The sequence below is a fragment of the Pipistrellus kuhlii genome, unplaced genomic scaffold (assembly GCF_014108245.1).
Source record: "Pipistrellus kuhlii isolate mPipKuh1 unplaced genomic scaffold, mPipKuh1.p scaffold_m20_p_43, whole genome shotgun sequence".
NCBI classification, from domain to species: domain Eukaryota; kingdom Metazoa; phylum Chordata; class Mammalia; order Chiroptera; family Vespertilionidae; genus Pipistrellus; species Pipistrellus kuhlii.
In genome coordinates, this window is record NW_023425544.1 from 1,044,061 (window position 1) to 1,068,921 (window position 24,861).

The window sequence follows — 24,861 nt, forward strand, 5'->3', positions numbered from 1 at the left end:
TCCGCAGAGCTTCCAGCCCTTCCGTCCGGCCTGTGTCCAGGCCAGTGCCTCCCGTGCCAGCGTGCCAAGGCCAGGACGCCCCTTACACTTTGAGAGGGTCACCTGACCCACTCCTGAGAGGCAGGCAGATCTGAGGTGGAGCCGGGGTGATGGGAGAGGGGCTGGAGAAGAGGGTGCAGGTGGCAGAGGCTGGTGGGAAGGGCCGTGAACACTCGGGAAAGGGGCTCACCTTGCAATAGGGGGGCCACCTTTCCCCATGGTTTACCAACCATGGAGCCACAGCAATGCTGTGGTTAGGATTTGGCCAACCTTTGTTCCTATGGAACCCTAAAAATGGGTATTTTATGTGGAACCCCAACATATCAAATCTGGGCCACTCTTTTTTAGGGGGAGCCCCCTGGTTTCCTCTTTGCTCCTAAGGCACCTGTCATTCTCCAGGCAGCCTGGGGCGGGGGAGGGGACAGATAATGGGTGTGCTTATCACCCACTCTGGCTGTATCTCCCTTTGTAACACAGATACCACACCAGCAGCCTTCCGGGGCCCAGGTTCCTCCTCGCTAGTGAGATCTGGAGGGAAAACCTACAGATATCCCTGAACTTGTTCCTTCCTGGGCACCCTCTGCACCACGGGTGACCCGCAGCCCTACTCTGGGGACTCAGCAGGCCTGGGACCAGCCGACCTGATGCCCTGCTTGGGAGGGGAGAGGCGGAGTTGGCTCAGAGGCCTGAATGAGAACAAGCCTGGGAGTGGGCCAGGGGTCAAATCCTTCCCTGGCCGCCGAGCCCGGCCCCCGCCTCCACAGAAGGGGTCCTGAAGATGCTGACGCCTCCCTCCCTCCCTTCCTCAAGGACACGGGGATACCAGCCCTCTCCCCCAGGAGCTCTTACTGAACGCTCACACGGACTTCCTCCTCTGGTTCGCTCATGGGAACGAGGAGCAGCCCCCAGCCCCAGCAGCCAGAGACCACGGTGGGCTCCGCTTCCCGGGGCCACCAGTATGGCTTGGATAGGCCCACCGGGCGGGCTGCCCTGTCTCCAGTGGGGTTCAGAACTGGAATCTACAGAAATACCTGAGTGTTCTGGCTGCATTCACAGTCCCGCCTGGCACCCCTTCCCCACCCCTCTCCCAAGCAGCCAGGACGCTGGGAGATTGAGGAGGGGCCGTGGCTGGCTCTGGAGGGAGCTGTGTGCGGGACCAGCAGCTCCTCACACCCCTCGTCAGAGAGAACCTCAGGGCCAGGCCTCCCTCACCCACCCAGGGGTGGCCTCCCAGGCCCTCAGTCACCAGCAAGGCTCCCCGGGGTTCTGGGGACCTCCAGAGACCTTGCCCATCAGATACCTCTGAGATGGTCTGGCCAACACGAATAGGAAATGAGAAATCAGGTCAAAATGCTCACAATTTCCTGCATGTCTCAGATGGTTGTTTGCTTAAATGCTTGGGTCACATTTCAACTTGGTTTATTGAAACTAGTCAATTTCAAGATTCATTAAATCAATAAAGTAAAAAGGAAAAAAGAAACAATAACAAAACATCAATTCAGCTTTGGTGACATTGGCCTTAGGAATTCCTTTGCTGGCGAGATTGCGAGGGGGCAGGGCAGGTGCTCCAGCCCTCCTCCTTCCCTCTGGGCTGCTACTCCCCTCCTCGGGCCTGGAGGGGGGCACAGTGCCCGCTCCTTCCTGACCCTGGGCACTTGAACTCCTGGGTCAACTGGCCTTCCAGTTGGAATGGTGCCTGCTGCTCAGCTCTGCCCCTAAATCCCCCAAGACAAGAAGCTGAGCCCCATTAGATAGAAACACAAGACCAGGAGAACCCACACGGATCAAGGGAGAGCGCTGGCAATGGCCTGCCTCCTGCACTCAGATTAATCTGCCGCTATTTCTCCGTCTACAAATCAGAGCTGCCAGCCCACACCAGACTGGCGGGGCTGGGGTTGGCTATCACTAGGGATCGCGAGGATCTCTCACCCCCCAACTCGCAACCAAGCCAGAAACAGCTGAAGTTTGGGGCGCAGACTCACGAGAACCAGTGTGTGTATTGCTAGAGGGCTGGAAATGCTCCGCCAATGGATCCCACTTCAAACTCCAAACCACGTGTCTCGCAGACAAACTCAGGCTGCGGGTACCACTGACACCTGTGCCTGTTGCAGTGGGTGTCCAGGGCCGGGCCAGGCAGGACAGAACAGGGCTTGGGAGGAGAGGCCTGGAGGTTTCCAGAGGGAAAGCGAGTTGGACTGGTCTGGGGCAGTCATTGGCCCAGCTGACTTTTTAGTGCAAAACCCAACAGGGGTGCTGGGGAGAGGTGGTGGCAGGTGGGATGGGCGCCCAGGGGGTCGATTCCCAATTCCCAAAGGCCAGACCTCCTTGGGGAGGGGGCGGGGGAGGGGAGCAGAGAGGGTCCCATCCCTCCTCACCAGCAGAGCCTGGGTAGATCGGAGCTGCAGGAAAAGCAGGGCCGCTGGCCGGGAGCGGGGCAGCGCACAGCCCCTGCTGGGCCTGGCCACCCCGCCGGCCTCAGTGCTGGCTCACTCGAAGGTCTCCCACTGCTTCCTAAGCTGCTCCACGGAGCCCGGGGCCGGGGCCGGGGCCGGGCTCACGTCCTGCTTGGTTTTCCACAGCAAATCCTCAAAGGGGTCTCTGGCCTCCTGAGTAGCAGAGGGCTGCAGTGCTGGCTCCAGGCCCTGGGCGGGTCTTGGAGGAACGAGGGGGGCGTCTCCAGACCTCAGGGCCAGCCCCTGCTTGGCCTCAGCAGCCCTGGCACTTGAACGGACCAAGGGCAACGTTCGGATCCTTGAAGGGGCAGCTGTTGGGGGGCCCAGTGGTTGCAAGGGGCTGGTGTGGGCACCCATGGGCATCTGGCCAAAGAGATTGGGCATGGAGAGGGCAGACAGGTTGGGCTGAGATCTATGTGGGGGGCAGAAGCCAGAGCTGGACAGCAGGAGGCTGGGGGCAAAAGCTGGGCCCAGGGAAGCAGGAGGGACCCCGAAAGGCCTGGCCGGCGTGGAGACCAGGGACACGGCGGGCAGTGCCGCTGGTACAGACTGGACAAATGGGTTGAGCGACGGTTGTGGAAATGGGGTGGGGGTCCCTGCGGGGGGGAAGCTGAACTGGGGGGTGAAGGGGGTAGCTACATTTGGGGCTGAAGGGCCTGGTGGAAGGATACTGTCCGCCCTGGCTGTGCTAAGTGGGTCCAGGAGGGCCAGCAGGGCATCGCTGCCAGTGGCCGCAGCCCCCGGGGCCAGGCTGAGAGGCTGGAGCGGTTTGCTGGGGCCTTGGGGGGCAGCACTGGGGAGCGGGGCCGGGCGCCTGTCCGGCTCGGCCTGCAGCCACTCTGAGAAGTCATCGAGGGCGGCCCCGGCGGACGGGAGCTTGGCTGGGCGGGCAGTGGGCGGTGGGGGCATGATGCCCAGCTCTGGGGTCTTCCTGCCCTGTGGCCGGGGAATGGTGATACTGCCCGGAGCAGGAACGGGTGCCACCTCCTTGTCGCAGAGGTTCAGGATGCTGTCCCGGTTCTGGGGTCTGTGCAGCAGGGCCGGGGCGTTGCCGAGCAGGGCAGAGGGCTCCTCGGGGGAGGGGGCCTGGGGCTTGCTGCAGATGGCCATGTCGTCCTGGCCCAGGCTCCAGAGCTTGTTGTAGGGGTGAGTGAGCCTCAAGGCCAGCGGCATCCCACGGCTCCTGTCGCCTCTGCCCAGGTCCAGCCTCTGTAGGAGGGAAGGGGAGGCAGTGACCACAGGCTGACGGGACAGACGGGAAGGCAGCACACTCCCCCACCCCCCGCCCATGTGCTGGGCAGGGGTCGGGTAAGCCCCCTGGGACACAGAGCAGCTCGGGTCTCAGCCTGGTCACCAGCAAAGAGCCCGGGGGCGGCAGGACTCTAAGCCCAGCTGCTCTGCATGGCACGAAGGGTCCCTGAGGCAGCCCTTGTCCCTTAAGCTGGGTTGCCAAGTAGTCTTAGGAGAAAGGACTCATTCACTGACCATCACCTGTTGGGCCCTTTTTACTTTTCAAAACGTATGGGCACTTTCAGTCACCTGTGAGCTCAGGAGGGCGAGGGCCTGGGCGAAGGCACACTGGCTGGGGTCTGGGGCTGGGCTCAGGGCCCCACTCAGCCACTCCCCAGCTCCACGCCTGGCCTCACCTCCCTTCTCTTGGCCTGAGGGGTGCATGTGAGTCATGGATATGTGGGAGCTCAGCGAGTTCCCCATGTGACCCTGTCAGCAGCCCCATGGGCCAGTGAAGAAACAGGCACTGAGGGGCATGTGACAGGGTGCAGGTCACAGTGGCAGGCCAGGACTCGGCAGTTCTGATCCAGTCTCTCCTGGTGGGGTGCTGGAGAGAGCGGCCTGGGCACAGATGGAAGTGGGACCGACTTCCATCAGCCTAGCATCTTCCCCAGTGATCACTGAGGGGGGATGGGAGGGGGGGGCGCTGGCCCTCCTGGCAGGGTTTGCAGTGAGACCGATCCTGGGCCTTGGCCGAGGACTTGGAGAAGCTGCTTTTTCCTCCGTCACATGAGGGGACCTGCAGCATGTGTGAAAGCTCCAGTCCCAGCAGGCCCGCCCCCGTCCCGCCTCCCCCGTACCTGATAGTCAAAGGTGCCTGACTGCTCCCTCAGGTCTTTGGGAGTTCGAAGGTCCTCCAGGCTCTTGGCCTGGCCCAGGGGCTGCAGTGGCACCTCCATGTCCAGGCTGCTGAAGATGTCTTCCAGGAGGTCGACGCTGGCCGCCCGGTCCGGTGGAGCTGGGGCAGGGCCCACGGGCTCTCTCGCTCGCTGCTCGGGACTCTCTGCCTCGCCTTCTGCGCTGTCCGACTCCTTGAGTGTCCGATAGGGCTGTGGCCTGGGAAGAGCAGACAGAGCAGGCTGGATTCTCCCCCCAGAGCCCCCGTGGGAGGAGCAAACAGTCCCCACCTTCATCTTCCAGTCTTAAGGCTCCCGCCCAGGAGCCTTGGGGACAGGAGAGTGTCCTGAGGGCAGGAGTCTGGGCAGTGGCAATCTGACAGACCTGGGGCTAAATGTGAGTTCTGTTGATCACAGTGGGAACATGGGCAAACACTTTGGCTCTAACTGGCACTGGGGGACTCACCAAGTTCCTCCCAAACTGTAGGACCCATCAGATAAATGGCTGGTGGACTTACAAGCCATTCGGACAAGACAGAAGGAACAGGACCCGACTGGAAAGGGAACAGGCAGGCAGACCCAGTCCTAAGCTTTGGCAGACAGGTCTTGGAGCAGCTTTTGGGAACTGAGTCGGGGAAACTCCTGAGGGCAGCTGCCCAGCACACCCCATGATCTTCAGGGGGAGTCTTGGGCTGACCTTGGTTCCAGCTCTGATGGTGCCATCTCTTGCTGTGGGGCCTTGGGCAAGTCCCTTATCCTCTCTGAGCCTCAATGGCTTCCCCGTTCCAGAGTGCACCTCCCTTGAAGGCAGTGGTGGGCATTAGGTGAGTGGTGCCTGGTGCACAGCGGGCATGCAGAGGCTAATGGCATCATGTACGTTCATGCACCAGAACCTTGCAGCTGGACTCCTGCTCAGTGAAAAGGGTTCCTTTCTCACATGCCTGAGCCCCAGGGCACCTCTGCGCATGTGCAGATGATGCGGGATAAACCCTGACCTCTCGTGGAGCCCGGACCAGAGCAGTGTCCACCTCCTCTAACAATAAGGCTGGGCCCTCTGGGTCAGGCAGAAGCCGCCCATGATCCTAATGAAGTGGGGGAAGGTGGCCACCTGGTGGTGACAACAGCTCACTTGCAGGAACCAGGCAGGAGACAGTGGAAGGAGGGGGCTCAGTGAATAGTCTGGACTCTTGGCAAGGACTCCATGAACCAATACCATCTTACTAAAACAACACAAGCAGCCAAACCCCTATCTCATAGATGGGAAGCTGAAGCTCAGAGAGGCTAAGTTACTTACCCTATGTCACACAGCACTTTGTAAGAGGTAAAAATGGAACCTAAGTAGGAGAGAATTTAAAAGTCCCTCGCTTAATGACTAAGCGATATCTGCACAAGGAAGTAAAGTCCCTTTAATCAAGTTTGAACACAAAGAAGGAGATAAAGAAAAGTCAATGTGCTCCATACACTTAAGGAAATAGTATTGATACTAACGAAAAGAAGCCATTTGTTTTAAGATGGGCCAGTTTTTGTGTAAACATGCACAAAAGCCTGCATTCTCATAGGTCTTGGTTAAAGGAATGAGCGTAGCCATTATTTGAATATTTAAGGCACATAAATAAATAAATAAACAAACAAACAAACAAATAAATACTGTTGGCACCTATTTGTTTTAAGAGAACATGGGCCTGCTGGACTCCGGTGTGTGTGCGTCGGGGGTCCTTGGATGTCACCTAGAGTGCCTTTACCTGGAAGGTGGTTTTTAAGGTTGGCACCTGGTTGAACATTTCTTATTCCAGTAGCTCTTAATTAGTAGAAATAACAGCTGATACATTAAGCCTGTAGTATGATAGATACTATTGCTATGGACAAGACAATTTTAAAAAGTTAAAAAAAATTTAAGGAAAAAGAGTCACTGAATGGAAAGGTGGCCTGAGAAGCTTGGGCCAATACTGGCGAAGGCCACCCCTTTCTAAGGAAGGGGATCGGTGTGCCTGTGTCCCAGGTGAGCTAGTGTCAGAAAAGGCCAGAACCCTCCTTCCATCCCCCTGGGGTGGGGCACAGGGCAGAAGCAGAGCCATGGTTATCAGGCGCCCGGAGCAGGGAGAGGGGGAAGAATCCCCTCTTCTATAAACTCACTCCCTGGGGGTCACGTGGGCTGCTGGGTTTCAGCAAAGGGCAGGTGCCTTCCCTTAAAGGGTCCCATTAAAACACCACAACTTGTTAACAAACACTGACAAATGCTATCCATTGCTCAATCCCAGCTCTGGAAAACCAGTGGGCAGAGGGGCAAGAATTGGAAAAAAGGGGCCTAGAAAAGCTTAATTTGGGGTGATAGTTGGATTGTGGTAGACCTTCTTTTTTATTCCAATTCATAATCAGTAGGAGGCTTAGCTATACATAACAATGATAAAATTATTTTAAAGTCAGATGGATCAGTAAAATGTTTGCATATGCCAGCATTAATACACACATCCCATAAGCTTTTCTTGTTTTAAACTTGACCCTCCATCTCTGTGGCTTTCTAAGACGTGCTGAGATGAAGGCCTTGAGCATCACCACAAGGCTCATTGAGGCCACCAATTCCATTTACAATCAAGCACATTTCCCTGTATAAAGAGTGGGGACCCCTGCTACTGCCTCACACCCCATCCCTCCTGCCATCTTGTTCGCTTCATGCCCTCTGGGGCTGGCACAATGAACACCCAGAGGTAACATCTGCCCTCCAGGTTGGCATTGGGGCACCGAAGGCAGCATCTCTAGACACCCTCCCCACACAGGGCAAGCAGCCCTGGCCACCCCCTCCCCCAGGCCCTGGAACCACCCAGCCCAGCTCAGGGAAGGGAAGAAGGAAGGAGAGACCATTCAAAGGGGGTGGAGAAGAAAAAGCTCTCGGTGAAGCCAGGGCTCGGGCCCTCTTCCCGCTGGCTTTCATCGTCAGAGGAGTCCTCGGAGAGGAAGACGGCATAGTGTTGCAAGGGCTTTACCAGGCTGGGGCAGAGGAAGACAAGAGAAGAGAACAGTTAGGAGGCACCCTAAGACTCCACGGGGTGGGGCGGGACGGGGCCTGGCCTCCCGCTGCAGCCTTCAGTGGAGGCTCCCTAGAGAAGCCGGAGGCATGGGAGCAGGCAGGCCCCTGAGGTAAGGAAGCTGGTCCCAAACAGAAAAGCAACTGTGTGTTTGCCACACGTGTCAAGAGCCTTATACACACAATCCAGTCACCTCTGACCTGACAATCCCACTGCCATCTAGCTAACCCTAAACATGACCAAGATTGCCCACAGTACCCCTCACTGCCATGTTTGTGATATTAAGACATGAAACAATCTACACATAGAGCAACAGGAAGCTGGTGAAGTGAATGATGGCCCTGGTGGCTGCCTCCCAGAAACTATATATATAAAAGCCCAAGCAACTGGCCGACGTGGCTGATAGCTATGACACACACTGACCACCAGGGGGCAGACGCTCAATGAAGGAGCTGCTGAGCGACAGCAACTTTGCAGAGTGTCCTCTTGCACTCGGGGACCCCTTGGAGGATGTTGGACTGCCAGTTTTGGCCTAATCCCTGCAAGCCAGGCCAAGGAACCCCACAGACACCGGCCCAAGTGCACTGGCCGGGGAGGTTGGCTCTAGGGCACATGTGTCAAACACAAGGCCCGCGGGCCAAATCCGTCCCGCCAGGCCTTGCAATGTGGCCCGCACCGCGCTGTCATCACTGCACTCCGCTGTGTTTCCATCACAATGACAGTTTATGACTGTTCAGTAAACCATTCGGCCCGCGATTTAGGCTGGATTTTAGATTTTGGCCCCTTCTCTGATTGAGTTCGACACCCCTACTCTAGGGTGTTTTCATCCCATCTTGCCCAGTCCCACCCTGCCGGCCACCTTCCAATTAATTTCCTTTCACTGTGCATGAATCCATTTATAAAGAAAATGTTTATAAAAACCTAAAAACCAGGATGCAATTATACCGCACTCTCTCTCGTCTGCCGATGGGAAGTGCTTAGAAAAAAGGCTGGAAAGGTGTGTCTGAACGTCTACACAAGTGACTGGAGCAGTTTTTTATTTATTTTTTTATTTTTCTGTGTCTTCTAAGTTTTCTACAACGTGCACATCTATTTCAATAATCAGGGAAAAAAGGTGAGGCAGGCAGGGCGCCATGTGGAGGAGAGCTCAAGCGCCCTTTCAGGTGAGCGGCCGCTCTTGCGTCTTCCTCAGGTGGCTCTTCAGAGAGTCTTTGTCATCTGTGATGCATAAATTAAATATTCATCGTTATAAAAAATACATCTCTCTTGTCAGCCACCTGTGAGCTCTGCCTCTATCAGCACAGCCCAGAGAAACTCCATGCCGGCTCCTGTGAGTTCTACATGGGCCAGGGCCTACGAGAGCCTGTGCTTAGAGGGAGGGCAGTTGGGCCGGTCAGACCTTGGTTCGAATCTCAACCCTGAGGCTGATGCTTGGGCATCCAGCTGGGAGCGGGTGGTCCATGTCCCTGCCCTGTACAGAGGCTGGGCACGTGCAGAGGATCCCCAGGGGCAATGCTGAAGTTTGGGGAGAGGGTGGGTAGGAGACACCTGAGGGGGGCTATCTCCCCCCCCCCCCCCCCAACCACAGCAGTCTCCTTTCTTTGCTTTATGTGATGCAATTCCGTTGAGGTTTTATTCCAGGAGAACATAACATGTCTAAGAAATGCATGGGAACCTCGCTGGAGGGTGAGTGCGGGGCTATGGTCTGCAACCAGTGTTACGGGAACACGCTATTCTTTCAGAAGGAGCAGGGAGCGGCCCCAGCTGGCACCCCTGGCCCCTGCCTCCCTCCTCCTCCCTGGAAGTCAGCCAGGCGGAGCCATTCTTCCTCCGGGCGCACCCGGGGAGGGGGTGAGGCCCCTCTCCTCTCCTCCCAGGTCGCCTCCAGGGGGCAGGGACACACCTCGGTCCTTCCTGGACTGGAGAGCGTCGCTCAGTCGGGCACTTTCCCGGATTCAGGGGGCAGGAAGATTTCACTTGCAGGACAAGGTGCCCGGCTCCTCCAGAGACACAAAACAAGGAGCAAGAGAAGGGCCGCTCTGCACATAGCCACCGGATCCTGTTCCTGTTCCAAGTCTCAAACCCACCCTGTCACTGGCCTGCTTCACGCCCGCGAATCTGCTGCTCTGAACCGCCATTTCATGGCGATGGGTTGGGTGGTGAGTAAACCCACTGAGAAAGGCATCGGGAATAATGTGTTCAGACCTCTGTGGATGGCGTACAGATGGGCGGAGTGAGGGCTGCAGAGTGGCAATGCCAAGTTCAGCTCCACGCAGGGCGGACACGGAGCTGGCCCTGCCCACCTGTGCGGCCTCCTGCCCTCCGCCTGGCCTGCCTGTCTGCCTGGGCGCTGCCTGCTCCTGAAGACTCAGCCCGATGGCACGCTCAGGAGTCCTCCGGGAGCTCCAGCCGTGGTCTTCTCCCTCGGCCGTCAGCTTCTCCACGGGTTGCGTGTTTCACCGCTTCACGGAGACCATTGAACCTCTTGCAATTCTATTTCTGGCTCAAGGGCAGGGTCTGGCTCATTCTCTATCCACACCAGGGGCACAGCATGAGCACCATCAGAGTTTACGACTGAATGAATGGAAGCCAGTGTGGGAGGGAGAAAGGTTCCCCCATTTCACTCCCTTTTCCTGGAGCCCCAACACAGCGCGGTCCCTTCCACCAGCCTGTGGCTGCAGAATTAAAGGGTCCCCGCCCTGAGCATCCCATCTGTCCATCTGTCCTCTGAGACTCTGAGACCCGTAGATTGGGAACACATTGGGGGGTGGGGCAGGTGGGAGCTTCAGACAAATGTTTCACAGAATATCCACAGGCAGGCACCGTGCCAGGGGCTCACAGAGGCTATTTCTACCCTTCCCAACAGCCGAGCAGGAAGGTGAGGTCTCCAAATATGACTCTATAGAGTGAGACTGTCACTGGTCCATCTGTCCGTGTGTCCAGCCATGTGCCCAACCAAGAGGCCCTTCCTGGGTGCTAGCGGAGCACTGGAGTCCTGGCAAAGGAGAGGATGTGGCCGAGTGACCCTGCCGGGAAGTGACAAGCAGGGATGACAGCCCAGCCCCTCGCCTTGCTGTCAGCCGGGCTGGTGGTGGGTGGAGGAGGGGATGGACCTCGAGGCACACGGGAGGCCCTCAAGTCCACCTTGAATGCCGTCCCAACAGCCATCCACGCACGCCCCGCCCCCCACAGTGATAAGAAAGCAGAGGCCACAGCTTGGCACACGAATCAAACGCCTAAACCTGCCAGGAGTGCTTGGAACCGCGAGAGCAAAGGGCCCTTGGCTTCGTCAGTCACGGATAAAACCCTGCGCCTGCCCACACTGGCGTGTCCGGGAGCGGGCTGGGATGAGAGGGGGAGAGAGCCCCGAAGTCCAGCTCGCTCCGGCGGCTCTCCTGCCATCCAGGCTGGCTGGGCAGTGGCTGCGACAAGAGGCCTATCTCCCGATCACTGCTGGGCTCTCAGGGGACACTCCGGCCTGAGGTCTGGTCTGAGCAGAGCTCTCCGGGGCCAGGCGCGGGCGCAGGGCGGGCGATGGGGACACCAGCGGTGCTTACGGCGCTGAGCTGAGCGCTGCCGAAGTTTCTCGCGAACTCCCATCGCACCCTCATTCTGCAGATAAAGAAGCCGAGGCTCAGAGAGAGGGAGCTGCCAGTCCAGGGTCACACAGCAGCTGACGGCGGGCCCGGGACTCTGCATTTCACTGGCTCCGAACCACTTTGCCATCCTGCCTCTTTCCTTTTGTGGATCTGAAACAATGAAATGGGCGTAGGGGGTTTCCCCTCCCACCTTCAATAAAAGGTGAGGTTTCAAAATAAACCTATTTAAATTCAACTGCTCATGTTCTCCCATGAAACATACAGTCAGATATTTGTCAGAGATAAAGGATGAACCGTCGAAAATGTCCAGGTTTAAATTTTTTATTAGCTTAAGGCAGAATATGGGGGGGGAAAAAAGTGTACCTCTTCCCTCATTAACCCAATTCAGCTACTACCCTGCAGTCTGCCACCCACCACTTGCCTGGATTTTATTATACACAAATTGCTGTCTGCGAGAAGGCAGGTCATGGCGAGCCTGGCTACCCGGCGAGGGCTGCTGGAGCCTTGGCGGGAAAGAAAGGCCTGCTGTCCATCACTGTCCAGACCCCATCATCTCCACGCAGCTCCCGCCTCTGCCTACCCCGTCTCGGCACAGACTCCCATGCAGATGACTTCCCGAACCCTTTCTAATGTTTGGTTTAACGTGTCGCCGGTTGGCGCGCGCATGTGACAGTGGTGACAGGCGCGGCTGTTCCTTTTTAAATACCATGTCAGAGACACGGCGTCAGGAAGCGGGGACGTGCTCTGTGGCTCTCTGCCGCGCCGGGATCGCACGGGCTTATTTTTTAATGAGGAAGATCTGCATCTCGGGAGTTTTTTTCATGTGTCACATCGCGTGGACAAATCAGCAGCACGTCACGCTGGCCCAAAATGAAATGCTGACAAATGTAGATATTTCAAATTTAATTGACATTTAAATGTACTTGAGATAAAGAAGGGAAAAAATCGGCGAGGACTTGGTCTCCGGAGGTAGTGAAGGGAGCGGGTGATCATTTCTTCAAGGATCATTTCACTCCAGCACAAAGGATCCCTGCTTCGCAGGTGTCATGGCTGCTGGAGTCCCTGATCACGTGGCTCTGGTGGGGCTGATGAGAGGGACAGGCCCCAGGATGAGTCCAGTGGATGCCAGTCTGTCCAGCCAGCTTTCCGCTCCCCCGTGCCCCAGCCAGATGACCTTGGGTAAGTCATCAGAGTCTCTGAGCCTCAGTCTGTAAAATGCTCTTTACATAAAGCTGGATGGAATGTTTGCAAAGGTCTTCGCTTATCACTTGGCGCAGAGTGAACATTCGATGACCCCCCACCTGCCACATTCATCTGCCAACACACAGATTCCTGTCCAGGTGTGCCAGGATGCACAGGGTGGACCCTGCCTTCAAAGACCTTCCCAGGTAAGGCTACTGCGCCCACCAGCCTGCCACAGCCCATCAGAAGCACGAGAAGACCTTGTCGTGCCTTCCTCCCACCACCAGGACCCGGGGCCAACGCTCCAGACCACACCGAGGCATGCACACTGGCTAACACGACAGTCAAGGGCTCTGAAGCCAGCCAGCGGGGTCTGGGGGAAGCAAGGTTGGTGCAGGACCTCAGGAGGAAACTGGGAACTGCACTGGAGCTAGTCCTCGCGTGACCCAGGGTGCGGGCGAGGGCGGTGCTCAGGAGGAGAAACTGGAGACAGATATGCTGGACGTAGGACCTTTCCACTCATTTGTAAATATCTACTTAAAACACTATGTGAGACCAACTGCTGTAATGAGTCACCCGTGAGAGGGTGCCTTCCTGTCAGGAGGGCTGGCCTATGTGTGAGACTGGGTCCTTCCCACCCCATGGGGACCTGCTCTGCCGGAGGGCAGTGGCTGGGGTGTCCCTGGACCACTGGGGAGGTGACATGGGGGCTGGGCTTTTAATCGTGCGCATGGCAGAGGCTGCACATGGCCTAGAGGTGTTTCTGTGGAGGAGTGGGCACAGGAAACCTGGGTGGGGCGGGATTGGCAGGGAGCAGGTGGTGCAGGGCCATGTACGAGGGTAGGGTCTCTGTTGGGGTGGCTGTGCCCTTCGCCTTTCCAACCTTCATTCATTCATCCACTTAATTATTTATCAACCTGTATCTTCCTTCTTTCCTTCCTTCAACCTGTATCTTCCTTCTTTCCTTCCTAGTGTCAATCTCACATGTCCACGCCCATGCCCCAGATGCCCTGTGAAGTCCTTCCTGGGCCACCAGGTGGACACACACAGGCAGGGGCCCACGCACAGGACGTGGGCTTTGCCTCATATCTCACCCTAGGTTCTCTGGTGCAGAGAAGATGGGTGGGGACACACCTCGGGGTACTTTCCCTGCCTGGAAGGGAAACTGTGAAGATCTGTCACAACTCTGCAGACGCCTCTGGCAGCCGTGGTGGAGGTGGGGTGAGGTGAACTTAGACGGGGGACCCAGCAGACCCAGGTCATTCCACCTGGTGTTAGAGCCTCGGTTCCCTTTGCCTTCACTGGGAAGAGTTTTGGGGAGCGGGGGAGGCTGAGCAAGACGATGTCTATGAAGTGCTGGGCCTGGAGCAGGCCTGTGGGAGAGGAGCTGTGGCTCCATCGCTGACGCGGAGGGGGCGGCTGGGAGGGCAGGCTTTCAGAGGTGCTGCAGTCAGTAGTGTCCTGAGGATAGAGCGCTTCTCCTGCGGCACCCGAAGTCTTGGTTTTCAGCGGGAACTGACCCCTGATGGTGACCGCTCCTGGGAAAGGTCCTTGCCTCCCAGTGGCCCTGTGTTCCCTGGGCTGGTGCACTTCGCTGCTTTTCCAGTCTGGGCTCTGGCTCCACGTCTGGCTTCTGGCTCCTGGCTCGTCTTTGTCCCAGGGGCCCAGGACCCATTGTTGGAGAAGGAGGGCCGAGTCAGGGCAGGAGCCCCTGGCCTTGCTAATTGGGTCTGTGGCCTTCTGCTCGGTGTTTGGACTCCTGACTATTCAGAGACTGGGGCCTGGCAGTCTGCCAGGGGCAGTACCCAGACAGCTGCCCCTCCCCCCTGGGCCCCAGGGCCCAGCTGGCTCTTGAATCCTTGCTGCTGGGCTGATGGCAGTTTCTGGCTCCTGGAAGGCAGGGCAGGGAGGTGCTGGTGACTCCATATTCACATCCTAGTCACGCATCTCTGGCTGTTCACCGTTCACCGATACCCCTCCCCTACTCGAGGGTGCTGGGCTGTAAGCTCCCCTACTCCAGGGTGCTGGGCTGTAAGCTTTCACCCGTCTTCAGTGGCTCCTTTGTTCACTCATTCAGTCAACATCCCTGAGCAGAGGCCCGTGCCGGGCTCTGGTCCTGGAGCTACAGGACACACGGCTTTGCCAGGTGCGTACACCTGCATGTGAGATTAAAGCTACAACACACAGGTCAGTGCTACACATGGGAGGCCCGGGGAATTGTGGGTGTGGGAGGAGGTCGGATTGTTGAGGCTGTGGCAGTGGCTGCGGGAGGTGGCAGAAGGGAGACTGGCTGACTTAGGACGTCAGTGTGGCTCCTGCGGGCAGGCTCCCAGTCCTGTTTCTTGGGATGTTACCAGGCATGGTCTTTGACACCAGGGGGCAGATATTTGCCCAGGTCTGACCAGGTCGGTCCCTTGTTCACCAGGCCACTGCCCAGCAGAGCTCAGTGACCACACCCCAGGCAGCGCTGGGTCAGGTAGGAGGGAAGGAGCTCCACGCCAGTCACCGGTCGTGATCCACACAGGCTGTGCTGGGCCGTGCTGGGCCCGGGCCCCCAGGGGACCGTGTGTAGCAGCACAAATCACATTACCTCCTGCCAGAGTGTGTGTGCGACTGGCCTGCACAGACACAACAGCAGCGCTCTGAGGCCGGCCCCTGGGCAGAGCGCCCACCAGATGCTCCTGGCAGCTCTTCTGACCTGATTGGAACCTCCCGGGCCTTGGGTGTGGGGTCGCGCAGTGCAGTTCAGATGACCAGGTCTCCATTCCTGTGCAGCGTGGGCTGGCTGCTGGGTGGACAGCCTGTCTGCCCAGCCAGCATTTCTCCTTGGCTGGAAGGATTTCTGACTCCAGCCACACAGTCCTCTGGGTCTATGGACCGTCCTTACTTAGTACAATGAGACTTCAAACAACCAGCCCGCAGCCAGTCAAGGCTTGTGGGACTGGAGGGTGCTCTGTGTCATGGTTAGAGGTGAGGCCACGGTGTGCAGCTGGCCAGGACTGGCAGCATTTTGGATCTGATGCACACGGACCCGAGCCTCTTAGCCATTAAGACTCAGAAGACCACCGACCCTTCGGGGTTGTTGTGAAGATTAAGGAAGCCTGTATGCAACTGTCTCCTGTTCTCTCAGCAACTCCGTGAGGGCTGCTGCCCGTGCCCTCCTGCAGTGAGTGAAGGACGGGCATCCTGGCAGAGAGGCACCTGGGGACCAGCAGGGTGGCCTCTTGTGTGGTCCTGAGGAGTGGGCTGTACTGAGCATAGCACTGCCTTTAAGAGATTGCTCTAGGCTCTTTCTGAGCTTCAAGTTCAAAGGTCAATCCCCCTATAACTGACAGGCCAAAAGGAAAATAAGTTGGGGCCTGGCAGCCACACATACCGCGGCTGAAACCACCAAGGCCAACCTCTAACAGGTGGGGAGCTGTGACCCTTACAGTGTCCGCTGTGGCTGCACTGTCCTCACCACTCAGAGTAGGGCAGTCATACTAGGCTCAGTTTTTGTTGTTGTTGTTAACCCTTACCTGAGGATATTTTTTTCTCACTGATTTTTAGAGAGAGTGGAAGGGAGGGAGAGGAGAGAGAGATTATTCGATTGAGACACGCTGATTGGTTGCCTCCAGCACGTGCTCTGATTGGGTCAAGGATAAAACCTGAAACCTAGGTATATGCCCTGACTGGGAATCAAACCCATGACCCTTTGGTGCAAGGGCCAACACTCTAACCATTGAGCACACCAGCCAGAGCATATTGGGTTCTTAACCGGAAGCCTTGATGGTGCAGAAGAAAGGGTGAGGCCTGTGTCCTCAGAAGCTGATCCCGCCATTTTCAAGCCTGGAGGCCTTGGGCAAGTTACTGAAAGACTCCTGGAGTCTCAGCTCCTCCATCTGTTGAATGGGAAAGACACCCCTACCCGTCGCAATAGTAAGTGATGGTCAGTGTTGCTTGTCTTTCCTTCCTGGATGGAAACACGCAGGCTCCAGGGGACACTGCTTCTTTGGCAGAAAAATGACTGAACAGCTCCAGCTCCCAACTCCAGGGTGTCAGAGGGGAAGGGTGACGTGGGGGAAAAGTCATTTTAGGACCTGAAGCTGCCTAAGCAGAGACAGCGGAGTGTAACTGAGAGAATGAAATCCAGCAGCATCGGAGCCCTGGCCCCGCCACTTTCGAACTGGATGCTGGATGACCCTGGGACACTTTCTGAACCTGAGTCCCCATTCTGTGAAGGAGAAGCCAACACCAACCTAAGAGGCCCAGAACTGGAGAGGAGTGTGTGTCAGTCTAACTGGCCTCTGACCCCAGCCCTGCGGCCCGATCCCTACCAAGACCAGCTCTTACCCTCGGGAGTGTTCCGGGCAGCCCCTCAGCCGCTCTGAAAAACGGGAGTAGCTAAGAGTTCTTGGGGAGAAATAGTCACTGACTCCCAATTAGCTAATGTTAACTGGAAAACAGAGGGAAAGCGTTTCTGAAGTGTCCTCCCAGTCGCCATCAAATGGTTTTCAGGGGCCAGGGCACTTCCTGTCGGTTCAGTTGGAAAATTAAACAGAGGAAAAAAATTCACTTTGGGAATTCAAGGCAACAAGACTCAGCATCGGATTCCCGTGAAAGGCCTCTTCAAAATCCTGAGCAGCTCACACCTCATAGGTTTTCAAAGATAATGTTGAATGAATGGATAGACAAGTGGACAGATGGACATCGTCTGGAAGGGAAGAAATGGCTTCAGGGATGGACTGGCCGGGAGCTGGCAGCCGATGCTATGGCCTTGATGATTTCCAGGCGCGAGCAGCTTGCTGCAGGAAGCTGTGGAGACCATCTTTGTCTTAATCAGCTCCATCTCACTGTCCACAATGTTGGTTACTTAATGTGCTGTTTGGAAGTGAGAGCTGGGCAAGAAGTCAGGAGGATGGAATCTCTCCTCCACTTCAAAGATCCCACATCTCTTTCTGTCACCCAAAATCCTCTACGCTTCCGATGCACTTAGATGTCCCCAGTAGAGACAACCATCCGTGATTCAAGAAAATCCAGGCCAGACTAAAGGGCCAGGCACTGATCTGTGTGCCCAACACGGAACCATCCGCAACAAAGGCCCATTAGGAAAGGCTTCTGCCTGCTGGCTTGTCTTCTCGTGTCTCCCAGCACAATGCTGACAGATTGGGGGAGCTGGGTTCTTTCCTCCCCAGAACAATATTTTATGAGGAGTCTGTTTTATTAAAATATTTTCCGCTGGATGCTTCCTGTGTTTTAAGAACTTGGTCTTGCCAGCTGGAGCCGATGACAGTTGAGAAAAACACATCCAAGTGCTGTTGTGACAGGGCATGTGGAAGTGGAGGAGCGAGGCGGTAGAGAGGGGGGCAGCATGGGAAGAGACACAGGAAAACACCCGGCTGCACCAGCAATGCCACTGGCATTATGGGAGAACACCCCACCCCACCACTAAAAAATGTGAACAGAAACTCTTGGAACGGCGTTACAAAGTGTACCTCTTTATCTGTGATGTGTGGCCACAGAGAACCCGTCACTTGTTGTTTATCGCTGCCAGTTTGCCAACCCACTAAGCCAGCCCCCATGCCACCAGTGGTTCATTTCATGTTTCTTGAACAGAAATCTAAAACGAGGCATATTGCAAAAAGAAACAAAAAGCAGTATCAACATGGTTCTGGGCACAACCAGGAGGATGGGATTACCAGACACGGGCTCTTTGGCACACACTAGAGGCATCCTGCCACCATGAGAACAGAGGCGATTAGGAAGCCCAACCTTTAACCGGGAACCTGGCCACGAAGTGGGTGATGCTTGCCTGCAGAACGTGCAGTGATGTTGACCCAGGGTGGCTCTGTGCGGGGCGGGGATATTCTGGGCCACACTTCAATATCTACAGGCCCAGAGCCCTGTACCGCAGTGCAGTGGCTAAAAGATTTAGCCCAGATTTAAAGTGGTGGCTTTAAAGAAAAGTGACTGATTTCATCCCCCTAAGGAGAAATCTTTTGGGTCTGAGGAACTCTGATGCCATGCAGCATTTTCTCCACAAGGGGGCAATCATAATCCATGCCAGGCATGGTCAGGGACCTATTCCCACTGTCCTATTGTCAGAGCAAAAGTTAAGCCTACACCCAACTTCAGGAGTCCTCTCTTCCAAATTGTTTATAACCAAGCATCTCACAAGACAGACAGGCAGACAGGCAGACAGACAGACAGACACACACACTCTCTCGCTCTGTCTCCTACAGCCTTCTGGGGAAGGGTTGAGGCTGCCTGAGTAAGCCAGTTCTATAAGACGCAACAGCCTCAACCAACACCCAGTTGTAAAGAGAGAATCCTGGAGGAGGGGAAGTGCATTGTAACCTGGGTTCGGCCAGGGCCCACCATCTCCCTAAACTTCTCCCGCCGAAAACTCTTCTGAGAGGAGAGCAGACATGAGGAGTGTTCCCTCTGCACCCAAGGGACTTTAGGGTCCTTGGGGCAATGTTTTAAGTTTCCCAAATCACCCAACCAAGAGGGACTCATGTACTTTCTCAAGGAATCACGGGAAGCTAGTGTGCAGCGGCTCAGCTGTCTGGGCAGGGACCCAGGGCTATGCTCTTGGGGATCAAGGGAAGCAGTGCACCCTCTGATGGAAGCAGTAGTCTCTTCTCCAGTTAGGGGCTGCCCAGTTCAAGCATCACCCATCCAGGCAGCTCTGCCCACTGCTTGGACACCTGCCTCATAATTTACCTCATCTACCTACCATCTACCCAGCAAGAGACTCCAACGTGGGTCCTATGCTGCATATAAACCTTAGTGCCTGCCCTGAGGACCTCTGGGCCCGAGGGGAGGTGTTAAAGCAAAGCTGAGGCATAGGGCGAGCAAAGTGGGGTGGAGCAGTGGGGAGGACAGTCCTGTGTATGAATCTGGGCTCCTGAGCCTTCAAGTGCCCCAGGTCTAGGAGGCTAGAGACCCTTGTTAAGTCACCTTGACCAGGTTCCTAACTCTCCTCTTGACCATCAGAAAAGGCCTGGAACCTTCTCCTGACCCTGTCCCTGTGGGCATCACCGGTCAACACCCAGCCCAGGTGGCTGGCTCTTTGGCCTCTGGGGCCTTCCCACTGTTGTGACAACGGCCAGCAGAAACAGACACTGAGACCAAACCCTGCTCCGGAACCTCCTAGGGAAGCCTTCCGAAGGCCAGGGCTGCGGCGCAGGCCCCCCCAGCGCTGGCCCCACTGGGGTTCCTGCAGAGAGAGGGGAGGGGAGCTGCGGTACTCACTGCTCCTGGCTCGGGACGGACGGCCTCCGGCCTTCCACTGCGATGTTGCTCTTCGGTCTCCTGACGACATGTGGGCGCTGAGGGCGCACCTGGAATGGACACAGAGGAGAACCCCCGAGAGGGAGTGAGTTGGAAGAGCCACACGGGGACATTCTGAAGTTCCAGATAAGTGGCCCCAAAATAAATGTTGAGGGATCTTTACGGTACGGGCTTCAGAGGCTCTGCTTGTCACGAAAACACTGCCACACTTGAGCTGGAATTCTGCGGCCCCTCAGTCGGGAAAGGCTCTTCTGAGAGCTTGGTTTCCTTACCTGCAGGTCAGGGTGGGTCCCCCACCTCCTCCCAGGGCTGCTGTGAGGAGGCAGTGAGGTTCGGTCTGCACAGGACCCAGAACAGGGGCCCTCGTGCTAATTGGCCCCACCTGCCTCCTTTCAGAACCCAGAAACCGCTTTGGTAGAACCCAAAAGTGTAACTCAGACTTCGTTTTCAGGGTTCACCTGTGCGTATCTTGTTCTTTTTACAACGGAATCACAGGATGCTTATTGTCCTCTGTAAATGGGAGGGAAGAGAGCAAACCATGGCACTGGACAGTACTGCCCAGGGCATCTCGAGCTGTGCCCCTGAGCAGGGCCGTACACCGAGGGGCGGGTGTGTATACTTGACAGTGAAGCATACAGCTTCCTGGTCTACTATGGGCTGCAGTGGCAAGATAGTTTTCTTTCTTTCTTTTTTTCTCTTTATTATTATGTTTTTCCTGGTCTGCTGCCTCTGAAAGTCAACATGAGGAATCTTAGAAAAGGACACCCTCTCCCCATCCCCGTGGAGTCTGTGATGGGCGTTAGGCTGCGAACGTCTGAGTGCCCCTAGAAGGATACTCATTTAGTCTCATCAACATTACATGCTTTAAATTTGGCACTGTCACCGCTGGACGTTTCCAGTGCCAGAGCGGGCCCGAAGGGAGCTAAGCCAAAGAAGTCTACCTGTGAGTTTCGTTGCCAACAACCAGGACCGAGTCCCGTGCAGGAGGCTTGCTCTCTCTCTGCAGCTGAGGGACCAAGTAGGAGACACACGATGGCTGAGATTCTCGGACAGTTCAGGGAAGGGGAGCACTCACGCTCCATCCCTGCCTGCCTGCCCTTCTCTGAACCCCACCCCCACACGATGTGTGGGTGACACAGCACAATGGCTTAGATACAGATGAAGCTGGCTGCATAAAAGGCAAGTCTTTATGGAGTCTGATCGAGCCTCCAGTTCTCTGCAATCTGATCAAACCAGTTTTTCCTCTGGACTGGCCAGTCTGAGCTCAGCCTCCTTTGGCAACTCAGAGATGTGGCCAAAAAGGCCAGATGCGTCCCACCAAACTTGCTGTCTTCCTCCGTGGGGCTACCGTGATGACCCACTGAAATGACGCGGGAGAGCACTAGCATGGCACACAGTGGGGCTCCATTAACGCTCACCTTGCTTCTCCGTGAGCTTGTCAATAACAAAAGGAAGCGGGTGGGGCGTCTCTGAATTAGAAGGTCTGATTTGTGATGGCCTTACCTTCGCCTAGCATCCTGCTCAGTGTCTGGTATTCGAGGAGTCACTCAGCAAGATTTCACGAAACAAATGAATGCTGCTGCTTGGAATCTAAGAGGTGCACAATGCCGTCTCTGTTGCCATCACTATTATTAGGCCAGTGCAGCCTCAACGCAGACATCCAGGCACCATTTGCTGGATACACAGGTGGAGACATCCCCACCCATTCTGACCATGAACTGGTTTCCTGGACCAGAGCCAGCGGCAGCTGGTAAACAGGATCACCTGGCTGGAATGCTCCCCCGGACTTCTCACCACAAAGGCGTGTGCTGTGGGGGCGATGGAGCAGCTCTGCCTGCCCCGGGCCCGTGTGTGTGTGTGTGTGTGTGTGTGTGTAGGGGGGGGAGGGGTTTCAGGAAAGGGCAGACACTAAGGCCTATCAGCCTGTCCTTGCACATGGCTGCTCCCTGCTACAATAAAGGCGGGTTAGGAATGTGAACTTGTGTGGCTGAAATGGGGGGATTAAGTTTGTGGCAACCTCAACTGAACTTGCAACGTGGTGAAACATGGGGAAAAAGAACAACAGAGCTAATTAGACGAGCTGAGCTGTCAGAGTGCCGCTGAATGGCTCCGCGCCAACAAACAAAAGGAATGGGCTGGCAATCAGCAGGATCGATGGAGGAGACTGCTTCATTAGGGATGATAAAACAGACAGAGCGGGAGAGGAGGGGGTGGAGAGCAGGGAGGCCGGGAAGGCAGGGGAGGGAGAGAAAGGCACAACAGGCCCGGGGACAGTCGCCTGCATCACACTGTTACAAACACACCCCGAGTCACACACACCTGATTGGTGTGGACAAAGCCAGACACAGAATCACACCCACCGACAACCATCCAGAGACATGCAGAGGCCTCGAGATGCCAACATGTACACGTCTCCCAAACACACACTCTCAGGGGCACACATATAAGAGGCTAAGACACATGCACCAATCACACACACACACACACACACACACACACACACACGGCCGCAGATCCACAGTTAGAGCTGCAACCAGGCAGACACACAGAGGCAAAATGGTTTAATTAAGCCCAAATAACAGGACTGGCTCGTCATATTTCAGCGATCACGTTATCTTTCTGGGGTGCTTAGGAAGGGAGGGGCCGGGGATGAGGGAAGAAACCGCAAGCACACACAACAGCGGTGGCCCCACCCGTGTAAGGATCCCAGCAGCGCCGGGGGAGAAAATGCTAAACAGGGATTTGAGCTCTGTTCAAGGGGGACTTGAGGGGAAAGTTGGGAAACCAGCCAATTCCCCACCGGATTTAAAACCTGAGAAATCTAAGTCGGCAGGGTTAAATGTGTACTGAATACAAAAGCACCGAGCACATTTGATTTTAATGGTGAGCAAGAAGTAATAAATACGAGCTTATAAAGGCTTCACATGCAACCGAGCACAACCTGCCTCTCCCTGCCCGCCCGGGCCGCCGCCCCTGGGTCCATTAGACACAGGCAAGGCTTTCTTCTGCTCTTGCCTTTTCCCACTTTTAAAAAGAAAAATCTAAATCTTCCAGTAGCATCTGAACTCCAGCCACAGGTGCCAGGCTAAAAGCTCCTTCCGGAGAGGCCGAGTGGCTGGCCTGCACACTCCCAGCACCCTGGGCCACGGCTGCACTTCTGCCCTGAACGTTTGCAGCTCGGTGACTGGCAAAGCCCAGTGGGGGCCAGTGGCTCTGGACATGGGCGTTTACCAGACAATCCTCTTGGAGGCCTGTGAGGGGTTCCATATCCTATGTCTTCCAGGCTCACCCCTGTGTGCGGGGTGCCCCCTGGGCAGGTTTGCATGAGTGCACAGGGCCCAAACCAGCCCCCCAGTAACCAGGTTGGCAGAAATTGAGTATATATGAACCCACTTTAAGCCGGGGACTGTGCTAGGCATTAAACATGTATGACCTCATTACCTTCACCAGGTTGGTATTGCTAAACCCATTTTACAGATGATGAAACTAAGGCTCAGAGAAGGTAAACGTCATGCCCAAGTCAGACAGCCAAGAAGTGCCAAGGTGTGATTCAAACCAGGGCAGGTCTCTCTGACTTCCAAGCTCAGGAAAACGGATTCTGCTAGCACCTTCCTCTTCAGTGCATCAGGACCTAGGGGACCAAGGGTGTGCAGCCCCAAGTGTGGGACTAGTCGCCTCCTGCACCAGTCCAGGTCCAGTGGCATCTTTCCTCAGGGCCACATTTGCATCCCCACATCCTTAGCTGGTACTGGAGGTGGCTACCTCTCTAGCCCACTCTGTGTAAGTACCCACACTGGCAAGACAACAGGGAGCCTACGGCAACTGCCTCCCGGGGAGCGTGCCCCTGCCTGCCCGGGGTCCCAGGTCTCTCTTGGGAATGCTGAGTACTGCCCAGCGGAGGACTCTGGCTTAAGGAGAGGCTGCTGGTGAGGAGCAGGGAAGGCCGGTGCAGAGCAACCCTGGGCTCAAGGGACTGGGCCTCTGATAATCTCTGTGGTCTCAGCTGCAACTGGGGAAGCAGCACCTGCCTCCTCTGGCTGTTGTAAAAACAAGCAATGATTCAAGTGCCCAGCACAGTCCCAGGCCCATAGAAAGTCAATGCTAATGCTCTTCACCCTGTGTTCCTGCCAGTACCAATGCTGCCCCAGAGGCGCCACAGAGCCCAGCGGGCTGCTGGGGGTTCTTCCTCAGCTGTAGGCTCTGCCCCTACTCCATGCTGAGATGGACTCCATGGAAACCGAGTGAGTGGCAGGAGCTCGGCATGCTAGGAAGCCACAGGTCCTCAGGTCAGGTGACTCCCAACTGCAGCTGAGGGCCCTGGACCATGTTGCCAAGCATCGGTTTTCTCATCTCTAAACTGGGTTGTGAGAATAAACAAGTCAACTTTTCTGTCAAAGGACAGTTTAGACAGTCGCCATTTTGGACTGCATGACTTGGCAGCCACCATGTTGGCCGCATGACCTGCGGTTCCTCTGGGGGCTGCCATCTTGAAATGGCAAAGTCCAACCCCTCCCTTTGAATTAGCCAATCTCAAAATACTGTGCATCTGAGCTCCAATCAAGAGTGAGGGTCAGGTCACAGGCACCAGGATCAAAAGGCCGAGCAGACCGCATGCTCGGTGTGCATGTGCTCCCAGACCGTATGCTGGGCCCCTCCTGCAGGAGTAAAGGTATCTGGCTGCTGCCTGGCTCCCGAGTCTACTTTGGGTTCTACCAGGACCCCTGAATTTGGGGTTTGTCTTATTTCTTACAGGGTGGAGATGGGGTCTCCTTCATGGTGACTGTGAGGCTCAACAGATGATGGGCCCAAGAATGACTTGCTGCCTAGAAAAGCCCCAGCCAGTGATAGTTATTAAGAAACCACGTCACTCCTTAGAAGTCGTAAGGTTTAAAGACCTGTTACGTGTGCCAGGTACTGTACTGGGCTTTACGGATGTCATCTATGATCATGCTCATGAAAGCCTCATGAATGAGGGTGTATCACAGGGACAGAGTGGGGCTCAGAGCTTAGTGCTCGCCCATAGCCCAGGGCTCAAGTGTTCAAGTCCAGCTCTGTCTACGCCCCCATCCACATTGCTAAGGACTGCACTGAAAGTCACTGCATTACACAGGTCTGACCAGACGCAGCTGCCCGTCCCCACACTGGTTCTCTGTGCTGTTTGTGC

At 56.0% G+C, this 24,861-nt stretch overlaps 1 protein-coding gene across 19 annotated transcripts in view; it reads right to left on the reverse strand.

The window, feature by feature from the left end:
* Positions 1-1,441: 1,441 nt before the first annotated feature.
* The window catches only part of DENND1A (DENN domain containing 1A), a 439,633-nt gene continuing 416,213 nt past the window's right edge, over positions 1,442-24,861 (reverse strand). For 14 of the 19 annotated variants that reach the window (XM_036411917.2, XM_036411910.2, XM_036411920.2 and 11 more), the window contains 4 exons: positions 19,659-19,747; positions 7,475-7,603; positions 4,583-4,838; positions 1,442-3,701 (listed from right to left, as the gene is read on the reverse strand). In XM_036411917.2, coding sequence (XP_036267810.1) covers positions 2,526-3,701; positions 4,583-4,838; positions 7,475-7,603; positions 19,659-19,747 — 1,650 coding nt within the window. In that variant the 3' untranslated portion in view covers positions 1,442-2,525. Of the gene's footprint in view, positions 3,702-4,582; positions 4,839-7,474; positions 7,604-11,223; positions 11,391-19,658; positions 19,748-24,861 lie in introns of those variants that run through there. The other 5 variants (XM_036411919.2, XM_045572068.1, XM_036411912.2 and 2 more) reach the window with 3 other exon arrangements.